The sequence below is a fragment of the Salmo salar genome, chromosome 01 (assembly GCF_965601325.2).
Source record: "Salmo salar chromosome 01, fSalSal1, whole genome shotgun sequence".
Taxonomy (NCBI): Eukaryota; Metazoa; Chordata; class Actinopteri; order Salmoniformes; family Salmonidae; genus Salmo; species Salmo salar.
Genome location: NC_138291.1, coordinates 39,213,951 through 39,228,392, shown reverse-complemented (window position 1 = coordinate 39,228,392; position 14,442 = coordinate 39,213,951). Strand labels below are relative to the sequence as shown.

The following is a 14,442-nucleotide window of genomic DNA, read 5'->3' as shown; positions in this document are numbered from 1 at the left end:
TTGTAGATTGGTGTGGGGGAATCTACATTTCATAAATGGAAGGGGGTGAATACTTACACAAGGCTCTGTATTTGAGCAATTCCCAATCTACAGTTGCCTACTAGTATTGAACTTCTGGGACTTTTACTTTGAAAAGTGCAAATCGGAAGTCGTGAAATATCAGGAAGTAAGCTAGAAGGTCCTGGCGACGAAGCTTTACCAAGTTTCCACCTTTGTTTACCTCGACCGTTTTCGTAACTTAATTTGCTAGCTAGAATTCATAAAATAAAAATGAACAGACAAGCAGAGTATGATTCATATGAGATAGAGGAGCCAAGTGATGAAGAAAGAGCCGAAGACAGGTAATTGTGGTTGCATGATTTGACGTTAGGTAGCGTTTGGCTAGCTAACACACTAAGAACGCAAGCTGGTCGTCCAATGCGAGCATGGTTGCTGGTGATGCTATCTACCTAGTAGCCGAACAGTAACATGTAAACCGGTTTCAATGTTAAATGTTTGGGTACAGTTTCCATATTCTATAGCTTGATTTACTTGAAGGCCTTAACGTTCAATATTAACGTTACTTGGGCCCTGTGAAGCAGGGTTTGGCTCTGAAGCAGGGTTGGGGTCAATTCCATTTCAACAAGTGACTGGATTGAAATATAATTGACCCCAGTCCTGTTATAAAGAAGTACTTTACTATTAGGGCGCAAAGTTGTGAGTGTTGTTCAAACAGGATCTGACCAATGACTGTCCAATATGAAAACGGTATGTCATCAAGACCCTCCTAATTTGTTGCTGTATTTCCAGCTCTGAGGATGAGCTGGATGTGCTCTTGAACGGGACCCCAGATCAGAAGAGGAAGCTCATCCGAGAATACTTGACTGGGGAGAGTGAGTCCTCCAGTGGGGATGAGTTTGAGAAAGAGATGGAGGCAGAGCTCAGCACCACCATCAAGACTATGGAGTGCAAATGGGCGCCACCTACAGCACCAGCAGGTGGAGTTTTCTTCTAGCATCAATAGATGTTTGTGTGTTTTTGGCTGGCGGCAGTAGGGATAACAATTCAGCTGCATTTACTGGCCGGGGGTCTGGGGGCATCTAAAGCTAATTTCCTGCATTTGAAACGGGAAGAAACAAAAGTTACAAAACATTTCTATCAACACGAAATCTGTTAGATACTGCTACCTGACAGATCGCTAGAGGCTAGAGCTGAACTGGCTGTGGTAGCTGCTAGTTCATTCACTTCAGACAGAACGTCAGTCGAGTCTGGATGAAACACTAGCTAACGTTACATGTCAGTTACACTACTAGCTCAGCACTGGGAATAAATGACTTTTTTCTGTTAAGTCAAAGAGCAGTTACATTTCCAGCTCATTCAGTCAAATAAAGAGTAGCCAGTTTTTGCTCAGCTTGCTTTTACAACTCGGGGGCAAAAAACACACAACACACACAAACAATAGCTGCCTCTGTTCGCGCACACTGTGGTGTCCACGCATTCCTATATCAAACCGGCTGAAACCACCAAACAGCCTACCCTACCGCGCTGAGGCCCCTGCATGGTCCTAAAGCACAGAACACCAATGCCTCTTTTTGTATTACAATGCAATGATATAACTGGGGGGGGACAAAAATTATATTTCAGAATGTGGGGGGTCATGTCCCCCCCTGTCCCCAGTGAAAGTTGCGCCCCTGTCTATTAATAATATTGTACTGCTCTACTCATTAATAACAGTGTCCATCTGTCCATCCCAGGAGAGGCTTTGGGTACCAATGACAATGCTGCAACGCCTGGGTTACCACAGCCAGAGCTTTATGACAATGTTTATTTTGACTCTGATTCAGACGAGGAGGAAACTGCTCCAAGTAAGTGTGTAGCTAGAATTCATCTGTAAACCAAACATTGACTCTGAGGGCATAGATTAAGCCCTAACCTTGGACTTAAAAGGACAGAGTCCTATTGTTGTACAGATGATGCAATACGAAACACGATTGTTTGATCCTCTTCTGCAGGCAGTTCCTCGGGTCAGAGACACAGGAAACAGCGATCCATCCCCACCAACGATGAACTACTGTACGACCCGGATGAGGATGACCGGGATCAGGCATGGGTGGACGCCAAGAGGAGGAGGTAAGCAATGCATCCATCATACAAAATGTTACAAAAGTGTTTTTCTATGTAATAACAGGGTGAAGTTTGAAAGAATATCCAAATATTTAAGGTTGGTTTCTCAGACCCAGATTAGTAAAGCATGCTCAGTGGAGAATTTCCATTGATAGTGCTTTTTAGTCCATGAGTAGGGTTGGTTGTAGTCACATACAGTGCCTTCGGAAAGTATTCAGACCCCTTGAGGTTTTCTAAATTTTGTTACGTTACAGCCTTATTCTAAAATGGATTAAATAAAACAATTTCCTCAGAAATCTACACACAATACCCCATAATGACAAAACGAAAACAGGTTCATAGAAATTTTAGCAAATTTATTAAAACCAAAAAACAGAAATACCTTATTTACATAATTATTCAGACTCTTTGCTATGAGACTCAAAAATTTAACTGTTTCCATTGATCATACATGTTTCTACAACTTGATTGGAGTCCACCTGTGGAAAATTCAATTGATTGGACATGATTTGGAATGGCACGTACCTGTTTATATAAGGTCCCACAGTTGACAGTGCATGTCAGAGCAAAAACCAAGCCATGAAATCGAAGGAATTGTCAGTAGAGCTCCGAGACAGGATTGTGTCGAGACACAGCTCTGGGGAAGGTTACCAAAACATTTTGGCAGCGTTGAAGGTCCCCAAGAACAGTGTCCTCCATTATTCATGAATGGAAGAAGTTTGGAACCATCAAAACTCTTCCTAGAGCTGGTCAACCGGCCAAACTGAGCAATCGGGGGAGAAGGACCTTGGTCAGGGAGGTGAGCAAGAACCCGATGGTCACTCTGACATTGCCACTTTCCATGTTGTCTGTAGCTTGTGTGGTGTGGAAACACTTTGTTGCTTTTATGGATTTTGTCTTGTTGCTTTTGCTTCTATCTGCATGCTATGTCTTGCTTGTCCTATGTTGCTCTGCGTGTGCTCACTGCTCAATGATTGTCTATATTGTAATTGTTTTTAATAACCTGCCCAGGGACTGTGGTTGAAAATTAGCCGGCTGGCTAAAACCAGCACTTTTACTGAAACGTTGATTAATGTGCACTGTCCCTGTAAAAAATAAAATAAACTCAAACAGAGCTTTAGAGTTCCTCTGTGGAGATGGGAGAACCTTCCAGAAGGACAACCATCTCTGCAGCACTCCACCAATTGGGCCTTTATGGTAGAGTGGTCAGACGGAAGCCACTTCTCAGTTAAAGGGACATGACTGCCTGCTTGGAGTTTGCCAAAAGGCACCTAAAGACTCTCAGACCATGAGAAACAAGATTCTCTGGTCTGATGAAACCAAGATTGAACTCTTTGGCCTGAATGCCAAGCGTTACGTCTGGAGGAAACCTCGCACCATCCCTACGATGAAGCATGGTGGTGGCAGCAGCATGCTGTGGGGATGTTTTTCAGCGGCAGGGACTGGGAGACTAGTCAGGATCGAGGCAACGATGAACGGAGCAAAGTACAGAGAGATCCTTGATGAAAACCTGCTCCAGAGCGCTCAGGACCTCAGACTGAGGCAAAGGTTCACCTTCCAACAGGACAATGACCCTAGGCACACAGCCAAAACAACGCAGGAGTGGATTCGGGACAAGTCTCTGAATGTCCTTGAGGGGCCCAGCCAGAGCCTGGACTTGAACCTGATCGAACATCCCTGGAGAGACCTGAAAATAGTTGTGCAGCAACGCTCCCCATCCAACCTGACAGAGCTTGAGAGGATCTTCAGAGAAGAATGGGAGAAACTCCCCAAATACAGGTGTGCCAAGCTTGTAGCGTCATATCCAAGAAGACTCAAGGCTATAATCGCTGCCAAAGGTGCTTCAACAAAGTACTGAGTAAAGGGTCTGAATACTTATGTATTCATTTTATTTTATTTTTTATACATTTGCAAAAATTGATAAAACTGTTATTGCTTTGTCATTATGTGGTATTGTGTGTAGATTGATGAAGAAAAAAACGATTTAATCAATTTTAGAATGTCTGTAACCTAACAAAATGTGGAAAAGTCTGAATACTGAGTGCACTGTATGTCAACTATGTTCCCCTATTGCCTATTTGATCAGGTACAACGAAAAGAGAAGATTGCAATCTTCACGAAACAGAAGAGGGCAGTCCCAGGGGCTTCCAAGCAGCGACGCTGTCCTTAACTGCCCAGCATGCATGACCACGCTGTGCCTCGACTGTCAAAGGTAGGAAATAAAGAGTTAATTTGGCTATGAATATCATTTTGAACTGAACTCACAGCATTTTACACAGCCAAACATTACACCCACTACAATTGTAAAGGTTGAACAATTCTAGAAAGGATTTGTCTCAATCGACCTCTTGTTTGTTTTTTGTCTACAGGCATGACAAATACAGGACCCAATACAGAGCCATGTTTGTCATGAATTGTACAGTAAACAAAGAGGAGATTTTACGGTACAAAACGCTCAATGAGAAAAATCTGAGGAGCAGAAAGAGGAGGAAAGGGCATCAACCAGAGCCAACAGCGTCAACCACAACCACAATGGAAGCCACAGATTCAGGAGCGGTGTTGGGGATGGGCGGAGAGGAGATCTACCATCCTGTTCAGTGTACGGAGTGCTCCACTGAGGTGGCAGTGTTCGATAAGGACGAGGTCTACCACTTTTTTAACATCCTCGCCAGCCACTGTTGATATGACCTTTGTGATATCCCTGATAAGACTTTTGGTTTCTGAATGTACATCTTTTTATGGTATTAGACAGGGGTGTATTATCATGTAAAGATTTGATTACAGCCATTGTCTGCCAACATTTTATTAAGTTTACCCCAATGGTATTTTTTTAAATATATATATATATATATTTTTTTTTTTTGTTAAACCAAAGATTTGTATATCTTCATACTTTACTGTCTTTGGTTAGGGTATGGACGTCCCAAGGATTCCGGATAGCAATAACCGTTTGGAAATCTGATTAGAGTCGGGACAGGAAGTGGAAACTGCCCTTTGCGCGTCACTTTTTCATGTGATTCGAGATTAGTTGAGAAAGAAAGCTGTTAAACATCACTGGGGGGATTAATCTGCACCTGTTGACAGATGATTGCATTCGTTTTGGAAACGGGCTGCCTCCTGGATGTGAGCCAGGTGCCCTGTTCTAAGCCAACAGGGATATTTGGCTCAAAACAAAAGGGACGTAATTGGCATGTTGAGTAAGAGTCGATTCTGTGATTTCACATGCAAAGTGATTGCTTTTGAAAAACGCTTTATCTACCAAGAAATAATCGGCAATCACAAAAAAATACAATAAATACAACTTCAAGTTATGAAGAAAATATCCTGCTTGTGTTACCAGTATATTCTCGTCACGGCTTTATACATGTTGAAGCCTTGGGAGAGAACCATCTGCAGTATCTTTTTTGGTTCCAGAATGGTTTGAAAATAACTAGGCTACTGGGTATTTTAGCTGGATAGGTAACTAACTACAACCCCTTGCCTTGTAATTTCGAATAGTTAGCAAGTAGCCTATTTGTTGGTTAACCTTTATTGCTGAACAATAGACTATGAAACGATAACAGTAGGCTATAGCTACTAGCTTAGGTGGACACAGTGTAGCCTACTGTTGGTGCATTCAAGACAACTCGGTAATATCCGACATAAAAACTCGTTGTAGAAAGATGAGGCCAGGGTTTTCCACTTGGTCAAATCGAGGTCAAATCCCGATGTCAGTTATCAGGTCGTAAAGGGGGAGCTCTAGAAAGATGCCAGAGTTTCCGAGTTGGATGACCTTTCAAAATGTCATCAAAATGATTATTTTAATCAGCTTAATCTGGCATAAAAAGTGCATGTGTAGACCTCATATAGCCTACAGTCATTGGTGTAGACTGATTTGATATGTTAGGCTACTCAAGTAAGTTGGAAACTGGTCAAAAAGAGGCGAGGAAGATATGACTATCAAATTAGGCTACTGTTGATCACATCACTGAACAATTATGACTGAAGAATGATTTTATCCCTTTCAAAGGCCTGATAAGAATGATTTTATCCCTTTCATAGGCCTGATAAGAATGATTTTATCCCTTTCATAGCCCTGATAAGCAGTGGTGTGTATTCATGGATGCCAAGGGAAGCCAGGCTCCCCCAAAAAATTTACCAATTAAAAAAATTCTAAACAAATTGTTTTATCTTTCGTGTGTTTCATAATTTTCCTTTAATTCCCGAGGCTGTATGTATCTCACAGGAGAAAACATCAGAGCAAGCGAAACAGCACCACTCTGTATCTGTAGGCCATCTATCTGATTCTGTCTGGTCCAAACGAGTATGATATTGTTGCCGCCCGTAGCATTGAAGGCAAGCAAAGCCAGCGAGCATCTGGCCTCCCTTGATAAAAAAAAATATATATAACAAATTTGCCAACCAGCATTGGGGTGAACTGAGCAAGCTCAACTGTGAATCGTCTTGGCGCACCAAATAAAGGGAAGCCACCTTGGATTTTGGCGTCACTCCTTTCAAATCCCCTTGAGAGAATATGTCATTGACAGAAAAACTCTTATTGTGTTGTCCTCCGGTGGCTAGCTAGCCAGATGGCTACATTAGCCATGGATGGAGATAAGGATTAGGAATTGTGGTTTTACTTAATTCTGCGTACTGGCCAATGATTATAATGGCGATTCTGATCCAACCATTCATTCATACATTGTTGTGCCCCTGGCCTGAGAAGATGGAAGTTCAATATGTAGCTAGATGTAAAAGGCAAATGTTAACTAGCTAACGGTGCCAGAGAGACTATAGTAGACGGTTGCTGTCAAAAAGTGAGTTGTTCCTGTGTTTGGGCTGTTAATGACATCCTGTCCGGATGTTCTCACGACATGTAGTGTTTGCTTATGTAACTTGATAGTGAAGCTGTTTCTTTGAAGTAAAGCACATGTTTGAAAGAAAAAGTAATGGCTTGGTGATTGATGTGTCGTCTAGTGACCTTGTTGAACTTAAAGAAAATGTGTTTGAACATTTGAAACAGTTGGGAATTTTTGTAGTGAACTTACGGAGCTGCTGTGTAGTGATCTTGTGACCCCTTGTAGAATGAACGGGAAAAAGTCATTTCTCGGTAGGTCTGCCTGAGTTACAGGTAAGTCTTAGACTTGTCCTGTGAACATTATGACAGAGAAGAAGCCTCGAGAGATAAACCACAGAAAACTACAGAAAACAGGTGTATCATGTCTGGGCCACAATAACAAAACTATTGATGACATTCTGTGTGATGCACCTGATTGTTTTAATGGTGTGATTGATATGAGTGAAGGCAATATGAATCTCTTCAGTAGCGTATAGTCCAGACTCCAAAGTGACAGTTTTAGGTTGTTCTGAATTCAATAGCGCATATGCCTCCAAATCTGTTAGTTTGTATGTATTTTCAAACATTTGCACAGAGGTCAACTACTCTGTGCCTGTCTTTAGCTTCAGGTGGCAAGATTGGTTTAAAGTGCTTGATATGATTAAACGAGTGCAACAATCTTTCCACCATCGTGAACGTTTACGAAAATGGTCCCTTCTGTCATCAAGACAAAACTTGGCTTTGAAGGCAAGAAGGTTGATCTATCATCAAAAAGAGAACATACGAAGCCTAGCAGACCATGGAGAGCCTGCATGGAAGAGACGATGTCTGATGTCCTCACCGCTTGAAGACGGGGATTTGGAGACTGATGGGGTTGGTGTCAGGTTACGATAGGCCCCTGAAAAGGAGGAAAATGCTCATTCTACTTTAAAAACGTTTTTTTTTTTCAACAAAAGAAACATGTAATGTGTAATAACATGTATGGTCTATATAAAGGTTTAATAATAAACAGTGTCATAGTTTAATATTGCATAGTACACTTTAATCATTGTAATATGTATGTTTAAATGTCTGTACTAAAGGTTTTGAAGAAAATGTTATTTATCTTCAATGAATTACAGTCTCACGTTGGGTGGGTGTGTGTGGGGCCTGGTTGCATGGGGTGATGTCAAGCTGTGGGTGTTACAAGTAGACGAGGGCCATGCTCAAGGCATTATTTTCGAAGAAAAATAAATTTTTACAAAGAACTCTTTCCTACAAAAAATTATTATACAAACATTTATAGGGTATTAAAGTGTAGTATTGTGTAATAATAATATGTATGATTTATATAAAGGTTTATGAAAAAAACGGTGATATAGTTAAATATTGCATAGTAACTTTTAATAATTGTAATATCTATGTTTAAATGTCTTTACTAAAGTTTTAGAAGAAAATAAAAAGGTTTGAAGGAAAATTGCATTTACCTTCAATTAAATAAAGCTCTCTCGTCTTTCCCCTTGCATGTGTGTGTGGGGCTTGGTTGCAGGCGTGGTGTCAGGTTACAAGCTATGGGTTTAAAAATGTTTTAAAGTACATTTAACCTTTATTTAAAATTGGGTTTACATATTTTTTTAAAAGTACATTTAACCTTTATTTAACTAGGCAAGTCAGTTGAGAACAAATTCTTATTTACAATGTCGGCCTACACCAGCCAAACCCAGATGACGCTGGGCTAATTGTGAACCTCCCTATGGAACTCAAATCACGGCCAGTTGTGATACAGCCTGGATTCGAACCAGGGTGTCTGTAGTGACGCCTCAAGCACTGAGATGCAGTGCCTTACACCGCTGTGCCACTCGGGAGTCCCGAATGGCACAGGCAGACGAGGGTCCTGCTCTGCTTGTAGGGTTACAAGCAGACGAGGGCCCTGCTCAAGGCCTTCTTTTCTAAGAAACAATACTTTCCAACAAAATAATGTGTAGTAAAGTGTAGTATTGTGCAATAATAATATGTATGATACATGTAAAGGTTTAGTGTTGTGTACTAATAATAATATGTATGATCTATATTGTCACGTGTGGCAGGTTTTTTGTATGTTAAGGGGTTTGTGTTGGTGATTAGACTCCCAATTGAAGGCAGGTGTGTTGAGTTGCCTTTGATTGGGAGTCCTATATAGTTGGAAGCAGCGCGCTCGGGCGGTGATGGATTCCTGGTCGCTGGAAGTATTGACGGAAAGGATTGACTGGACATGGGAGCAGTTGCGGGTCCACTGTGACAACCTGCCTGGGAGGCAGGTAGAACCCGAGAGGCAGCCCCAAGAATTTTTTAGGGGGGGGCACAAGGGCTATTTGGCGGGGCGAGATTGGAGCCCCAGGCCAGCTCCCCGTACCCTTGTAGGGCAGACTGGACAGGTCCCGTGCTTTGGGGTTGGGGCTGTGGTGAGGCCTGGGATTTTCAGGCCGGTAGGCACAGTACCAGCGCCCCGCATGTGCCAGGGTGAAGTAGGCATCGAGCCGGAAGGGGTGATGCCAACCCTGCGCTCAAGACCGCCAGTGCGCCTCTACGGTCCGGTGTTTCCCGCTAAACGCACTAGCATGGAGGTGCGTTTCTCCAGGCTGGCACGTCCAGTACCAGCCCCACGCATTAGGAGTCTAGTGCGTCAGCCCAGCCTCGCCAGTCAACAGTCACCAGAGCTGCCCGCCAGTCGTAAGTCGCCAGAGCTGCCCGCCAGTCGTGAGTCGCCAGAGCTGCCCGCCAGTCGTGAGTCGCCAGAGCTGCCCGCCAGTCGTGAGTCGCCAGAGCTGCCCGCCAGTCGTGAGTCGCCAGAGCTGCCCGCCAGTCGTGAGTCGCCAGAGCTGCCCGCCAGTCGTGAGTCGCCAGAGCTTCCCGCCAGTCAGGAGTCGCCAGAGCTGCCCGCCAGTCAGGAGTCGCCAGAGCTGCCCGCCAGTCAGGAGCCGCCAGAGCTGCCCGCCAGTCAGGAGCCGCCCGCTAGTCAGGAGCCGCCAGAGTGGCCCGACTGCCCGGAGCCGCCAGAGTGGCCCTCCTGCCCTCCGGCCCGGCCCGAGTGGCCCTCCTGCCCTCCGGCCCGGCCCGAGTGGCCCGCCTGCCCTCCGTCCCGGCCCGAGTGGCCCGCCTGCCCTCAGGCCCGGCCCGAGTGGCCCTCCTGTCCTCCGGCCCGGCCCGAGTGGCCCGCCTGTCCTCCGGCCCGGCCCGAGTGGCCCTCCGGCCCGGCCCGAGTGGCCCTCCGGCCCGAGTGGCCCTCCTGTCGTCCGGCCCGGCCCGAGTGGCCCTCCTGTCCTCCGGCCCGGCCCGAGTGGCCCGCCTGTCCTCCGGCCCAGCCCGAGTGGTCCGTCTGCCAGGGTCAGCCCGAGTGGCCCGTCTGCCCGGCGCAGCTATCAGCGCCACCGAAGTGAGCGACGCCGAAGGTGGAGCGAGGTCCACGTCCTGCACCTGAGCCACCTCCAGGATAGGTGGGTTGGGGAGGGAGGGTGTAGCACAGTGCCGTCGTTGACGGCAGCCACCCTCCCTTCCCTCCCTTATTGTTTAGGGGTTATTGTTTATTGGTTTTGTTGGGGTTACATTTTTTTTTGTATTTTCTGTTGTTAGGTGCATTCCGGGGTCTGCACCTTGAGGGGGGGGGGGGGGGGGTACTGTCACGTCCTGACCAGCAGAGGGAGGTACGGTATCAGTTTTGGGTCAGGATGTGGCAGGTTTTTTGTATGTTAAGGGGTTTGTGTTGGTGATTAGACTCCCAATTGAAGGCAGGTGTGTTGAGTTGCCTTTGATTGGGAGTCCTATATAGTGGTGTGTGTTTTTCTTTGGGGTTGTGGGTTGTTGTTTTTGCACTGCGTTTTGTATAGCCTGCAAAACTGTTGCTGTCGTGAGTATCATTTATTGTTTTGTTTTTTCACTGTGGATGCTTTGCGTGTGTCTCATTAAAAGAAAATGAGTATCCACAACTCTGCTGCATTTTGGTCCTCTCTTCAACACCACGACATAACCTGTGACATATATAAAGGTTTAGTAAAAAACAGTGTTATAGTTTAATATTGCATAGTAAACTTTTAATAATTGTAATATGTATGCATTTCTGTACTAAAAATTTTGAAAAAAATAGGTTGTAAAGAAAATGTAATTTACCTTTAACGAAATCTCTGTCTCTCTCTGTCTGTCTCCCCGATCTGCTTCTCTCTCTCTCTCAACACAAGAGCCATTGAGTTCTTGGGATGTGTTTGGGTGTGGAAAGTTTTGATGCACCTCGTTTACACCTGAATTATTTTAAAAAGAGTTCTCAGCTATCCAGATTTAATGGTCAATAGGTTGCTAATCTAGGGGGTCCCGTACACACAAGGGAACTATATGTACACAAGTGGATCCCCAGGTGTCTTTGAAACAACTGCTTTACAACTGTTTCACCTTTACCCTTTTAAAAATAGTTCCTGGGGGGGGGCGTCCGGGGATGTCCGGGGGAAGTCCGGGGATGCCTGGGGGGCTGTCCGGGTATGTCAGGGGGGGCGTCCGGGTATGTCCGGGGAATGTCCGGGTATGTCCGGGGAATGTCCGGGTATGTCCGGGGGGATGCCGGTGGATGTCTCAGTCAATCAAAAAAAAAAATAACTTCAGAGGCCAAACTCCCTCCTCTTTGAAAGGGTCATTATACTCTTTAAGATGGGCCATATACTTGACTTCTTAAGCAGTGGGCTTAATCAGGGGCATGCAGAGTGTTTCTTGGTAGGCAAACAAATCTACTGTGAAACCAAGTACAGTTGATGTCGGAAGTTTACATACACCTTAGCCAAATACATTTAAACTCAGTTTTTCACAATTCCTGACATTTAATCCTAGTAAAAATTTCCTGACTTAGGTCAGTTAGGATCACCACTTTATTTTAAGAATGTGAAATGTCAGAATAATAGTAGAGAGAATGATTTATTTCAGCTTTTATTTCTTTCATCACATACCCAGTGGGGCAGAAGTTTACATTTATTTGGTAGCATTGCCTTTAAATTGTTTAACTTGGGTCAAACATTTCGGGTAGCCTTCCACAAGCTTCCCACAATAAGTTGGGTGAATTTTGGCCCATTCCTCCTGACAGAGCTGGTGTAACTGAGTCAGGTTTGTAGGCTTCTTTGCTCGCACACACTTTTTCAGTTCTGCCCACAATCTTTCTTTGGGATTGAGGTCAGGGTTTTGTGATGGCCACTCAAATACCTTGACTTTGTTGTCCTTAAGCCATTTTGCCACAACTTTGGAAGTATGCATGGGTCATTGTCCTTTCGGAAGACCCATTTGCGACCAAGCTTTAACTTCCTGACTGATGTCTTGAGATGCTGCTTCAATATATCCACATAATTTTCCTCCCTCATGATGCCATCTATTTTGTGAAGTACACTAGTCCTCCTGCAGCAAAGCACCCCCACAACATGATGCTGCCACCCCCATGCTTCACGGTTGGGATGGTGTTCTTCAGCTTGCAAGCCTCCCCCTTTTTCCTCCAAACATAACAATGGTCATTATGGCCGAACAGTTCTATTTTTGTTTCCTCAGACCAGAGGACATTTCTCCAAAAAGTGCAATCTTTGTCCCCACGTGCAGTTGCAAACCGTAGTATGGCTTTTTTATGGCGGTTTTGGAGCAGTGGCTTCATCCTTGCAGAGCGGCCTTTCAGGGTATGTCGATATAGGACTTGTTTTACTGTGGATATAGATACTTTTGTACCCGTTTCCACTAGCATCTTCACAAGGTCCTTTCCTGTTGTTCTGGGATTGATTTCCACGTTCATCTCTAGGAGACAGAAGGCATCTTCGTCCCGAGCGGTATGATGGCTGTGTGGTCCCATGGTGTTTATACTTGCGTACTATTGTTTGTATAGATGAACGTGGTACCTGCAGGCGTTTGGAAATTGCTCCCAAGGATGAACCAGACTTGTGGAGGTCTACAATTTATTTTTCTGAGGGCTTGGCTGATTTCTTTTGATTTTCCCATGATGTCAAGCAAAGAGGCACTGAGTTTGAAGGTAGGCCTTGAAAAACATCCACAGGTACACCTCCAATTGACTTAAATTATGTCAATTAGCCTATCAGAAGCTTCTAAAGCCATGACATCATTTTCTGGAATTTTCCATGCTGTTTAAAGGCACAGTCAACTTAGTGTATGTAAACTTCTGACCCACTGGAATTGTGATACAGTGAATTATAAATGAAATAATCTGTCTGTAAACAATTGTTGGAAAAATTACTTGTGTCATGCACAAAGTAGATGTCCTAACCGACTTGCCAAAACTATAGTTTGTTAACAATAAATTAGTGGAGTGGTTGAAAAATGCGTTTTAATGACTCCAATGAAACTTCCGACTTCGACTGTATACACCACACATGGCTATGGGCTTAAAAAAGAAGACACCATTAGCATGTCAGATATAGTTTAAATGTATTCATTTTTGACTTTGCATCCCAATATGACACTTTAAATACATCACAGAAGGCTGAAATGTAACAAAACGCCTATTGTGTTTATTGAGCTGTACACTGAGATGCTCAGTTGGTCAATATTCCCCTCCCAGTGATTCCCCAACACCTTGTCAACATGTGCCCCAAAAATGGATCAGATATCTTATACCAATCTATCTTTATAGACATTTATCATTAACAAGGCCTAGGCTGCCCCTATAGTGTCCAAAACTCTCCAAAATGTCAATTTTTTTTAAGCATCTTTATTTTCATGCATATAACTTGTCAAAAAGCATTTTTATGACCAAATTCAGTCTTTTGTGTAGACAATAATTGTTTAATGTTTTCACGAGTGTTTGAGATTAGGTCCAAAAACCCATTCAAATAAAAGTATGTTTGTAGCACAAAATATCTTACAGGTAGGCCCTCTCTCACTCTCTCATCATGTCACAAGCTGACATGCTCCCAGAGGCAGGGCCATAAAAGGCCCCAGCTCACTGAACTGCCCCTCTCCTCTCCAACAGCCATCATCCCAGAACATCCGTCTAAAAGATAGTCTGGGAATTCTTTCTTCCTCATGGAGCTTTTTGAAGATGAGTTGAATATTCAATGTGTTGTTTGTATATAGATATATATTATTTAAGACTGATCTGTATTAATTGTTTTCATTGTGTTTAAAAAAAATGAAGGCTATTTATCCATTGAGCAGTGGCCATTGTTTTTATTCATACGGTTTGTAGACAATAGCTCCTGCCCTCTTAGGTTCTATTTGACCCTCTTATTATATCAAACCCTTTCAGACTAGAAACTAGGATTAGAAACTTTGGCCAACTATGAAACCATGTCTCTGTGTGTGAGTGATTACCTTTCATTTAACTGTGTAATATTACTCTCTCTCTCTTTCTACTAGCTCTCTCAATGTGTACCAAATTAACACATATTTAACAACATTTCAATGTTTTGTATTGCAACAGTTCTGAAAGACAATGACATCCAATTTTTGGGGAATTATTGATATGCAGTGGCAAGAAAAAATATGTGAACCCTTTGGAATTACCTGGATTTCTACATACATTTGACATAAAATTTGAT

The 14,442-nt window shown here is 43.6% G+C and overlaps 1 protein-coding gene across 1 annotated transcript; it reads left to right on the top strand.

The window, feature by feature from the left end:
• Window positions 1-151: 151 nt before the first annotated feature.
• Window positions 152-5,033, top strand: eapp (e2f-associated phosphoprotein). The gene is made up of 6 exons (XM_014194442.3): window positions 152-341; window positions 790-977; window positions 1,734-1,844; window positions 1,992-2,109; window positions 4,190-4,315; window positions 4,473-5,033. The coding sequence occupies exons 1-6, from the start codon at window positions 271-273 to the stop codon at window positions 4,783-4,785; spliced, it is 927 nt and encodes a 308-aa protein (XP_014049917.2). The 5' UTR covers window positions 152-270; the 3' UTR covers window positions 4,786-5,033.
• The last annotated feature ends 9,409 nt before the right edge of the window (window positions 5,034-14,442 follow it).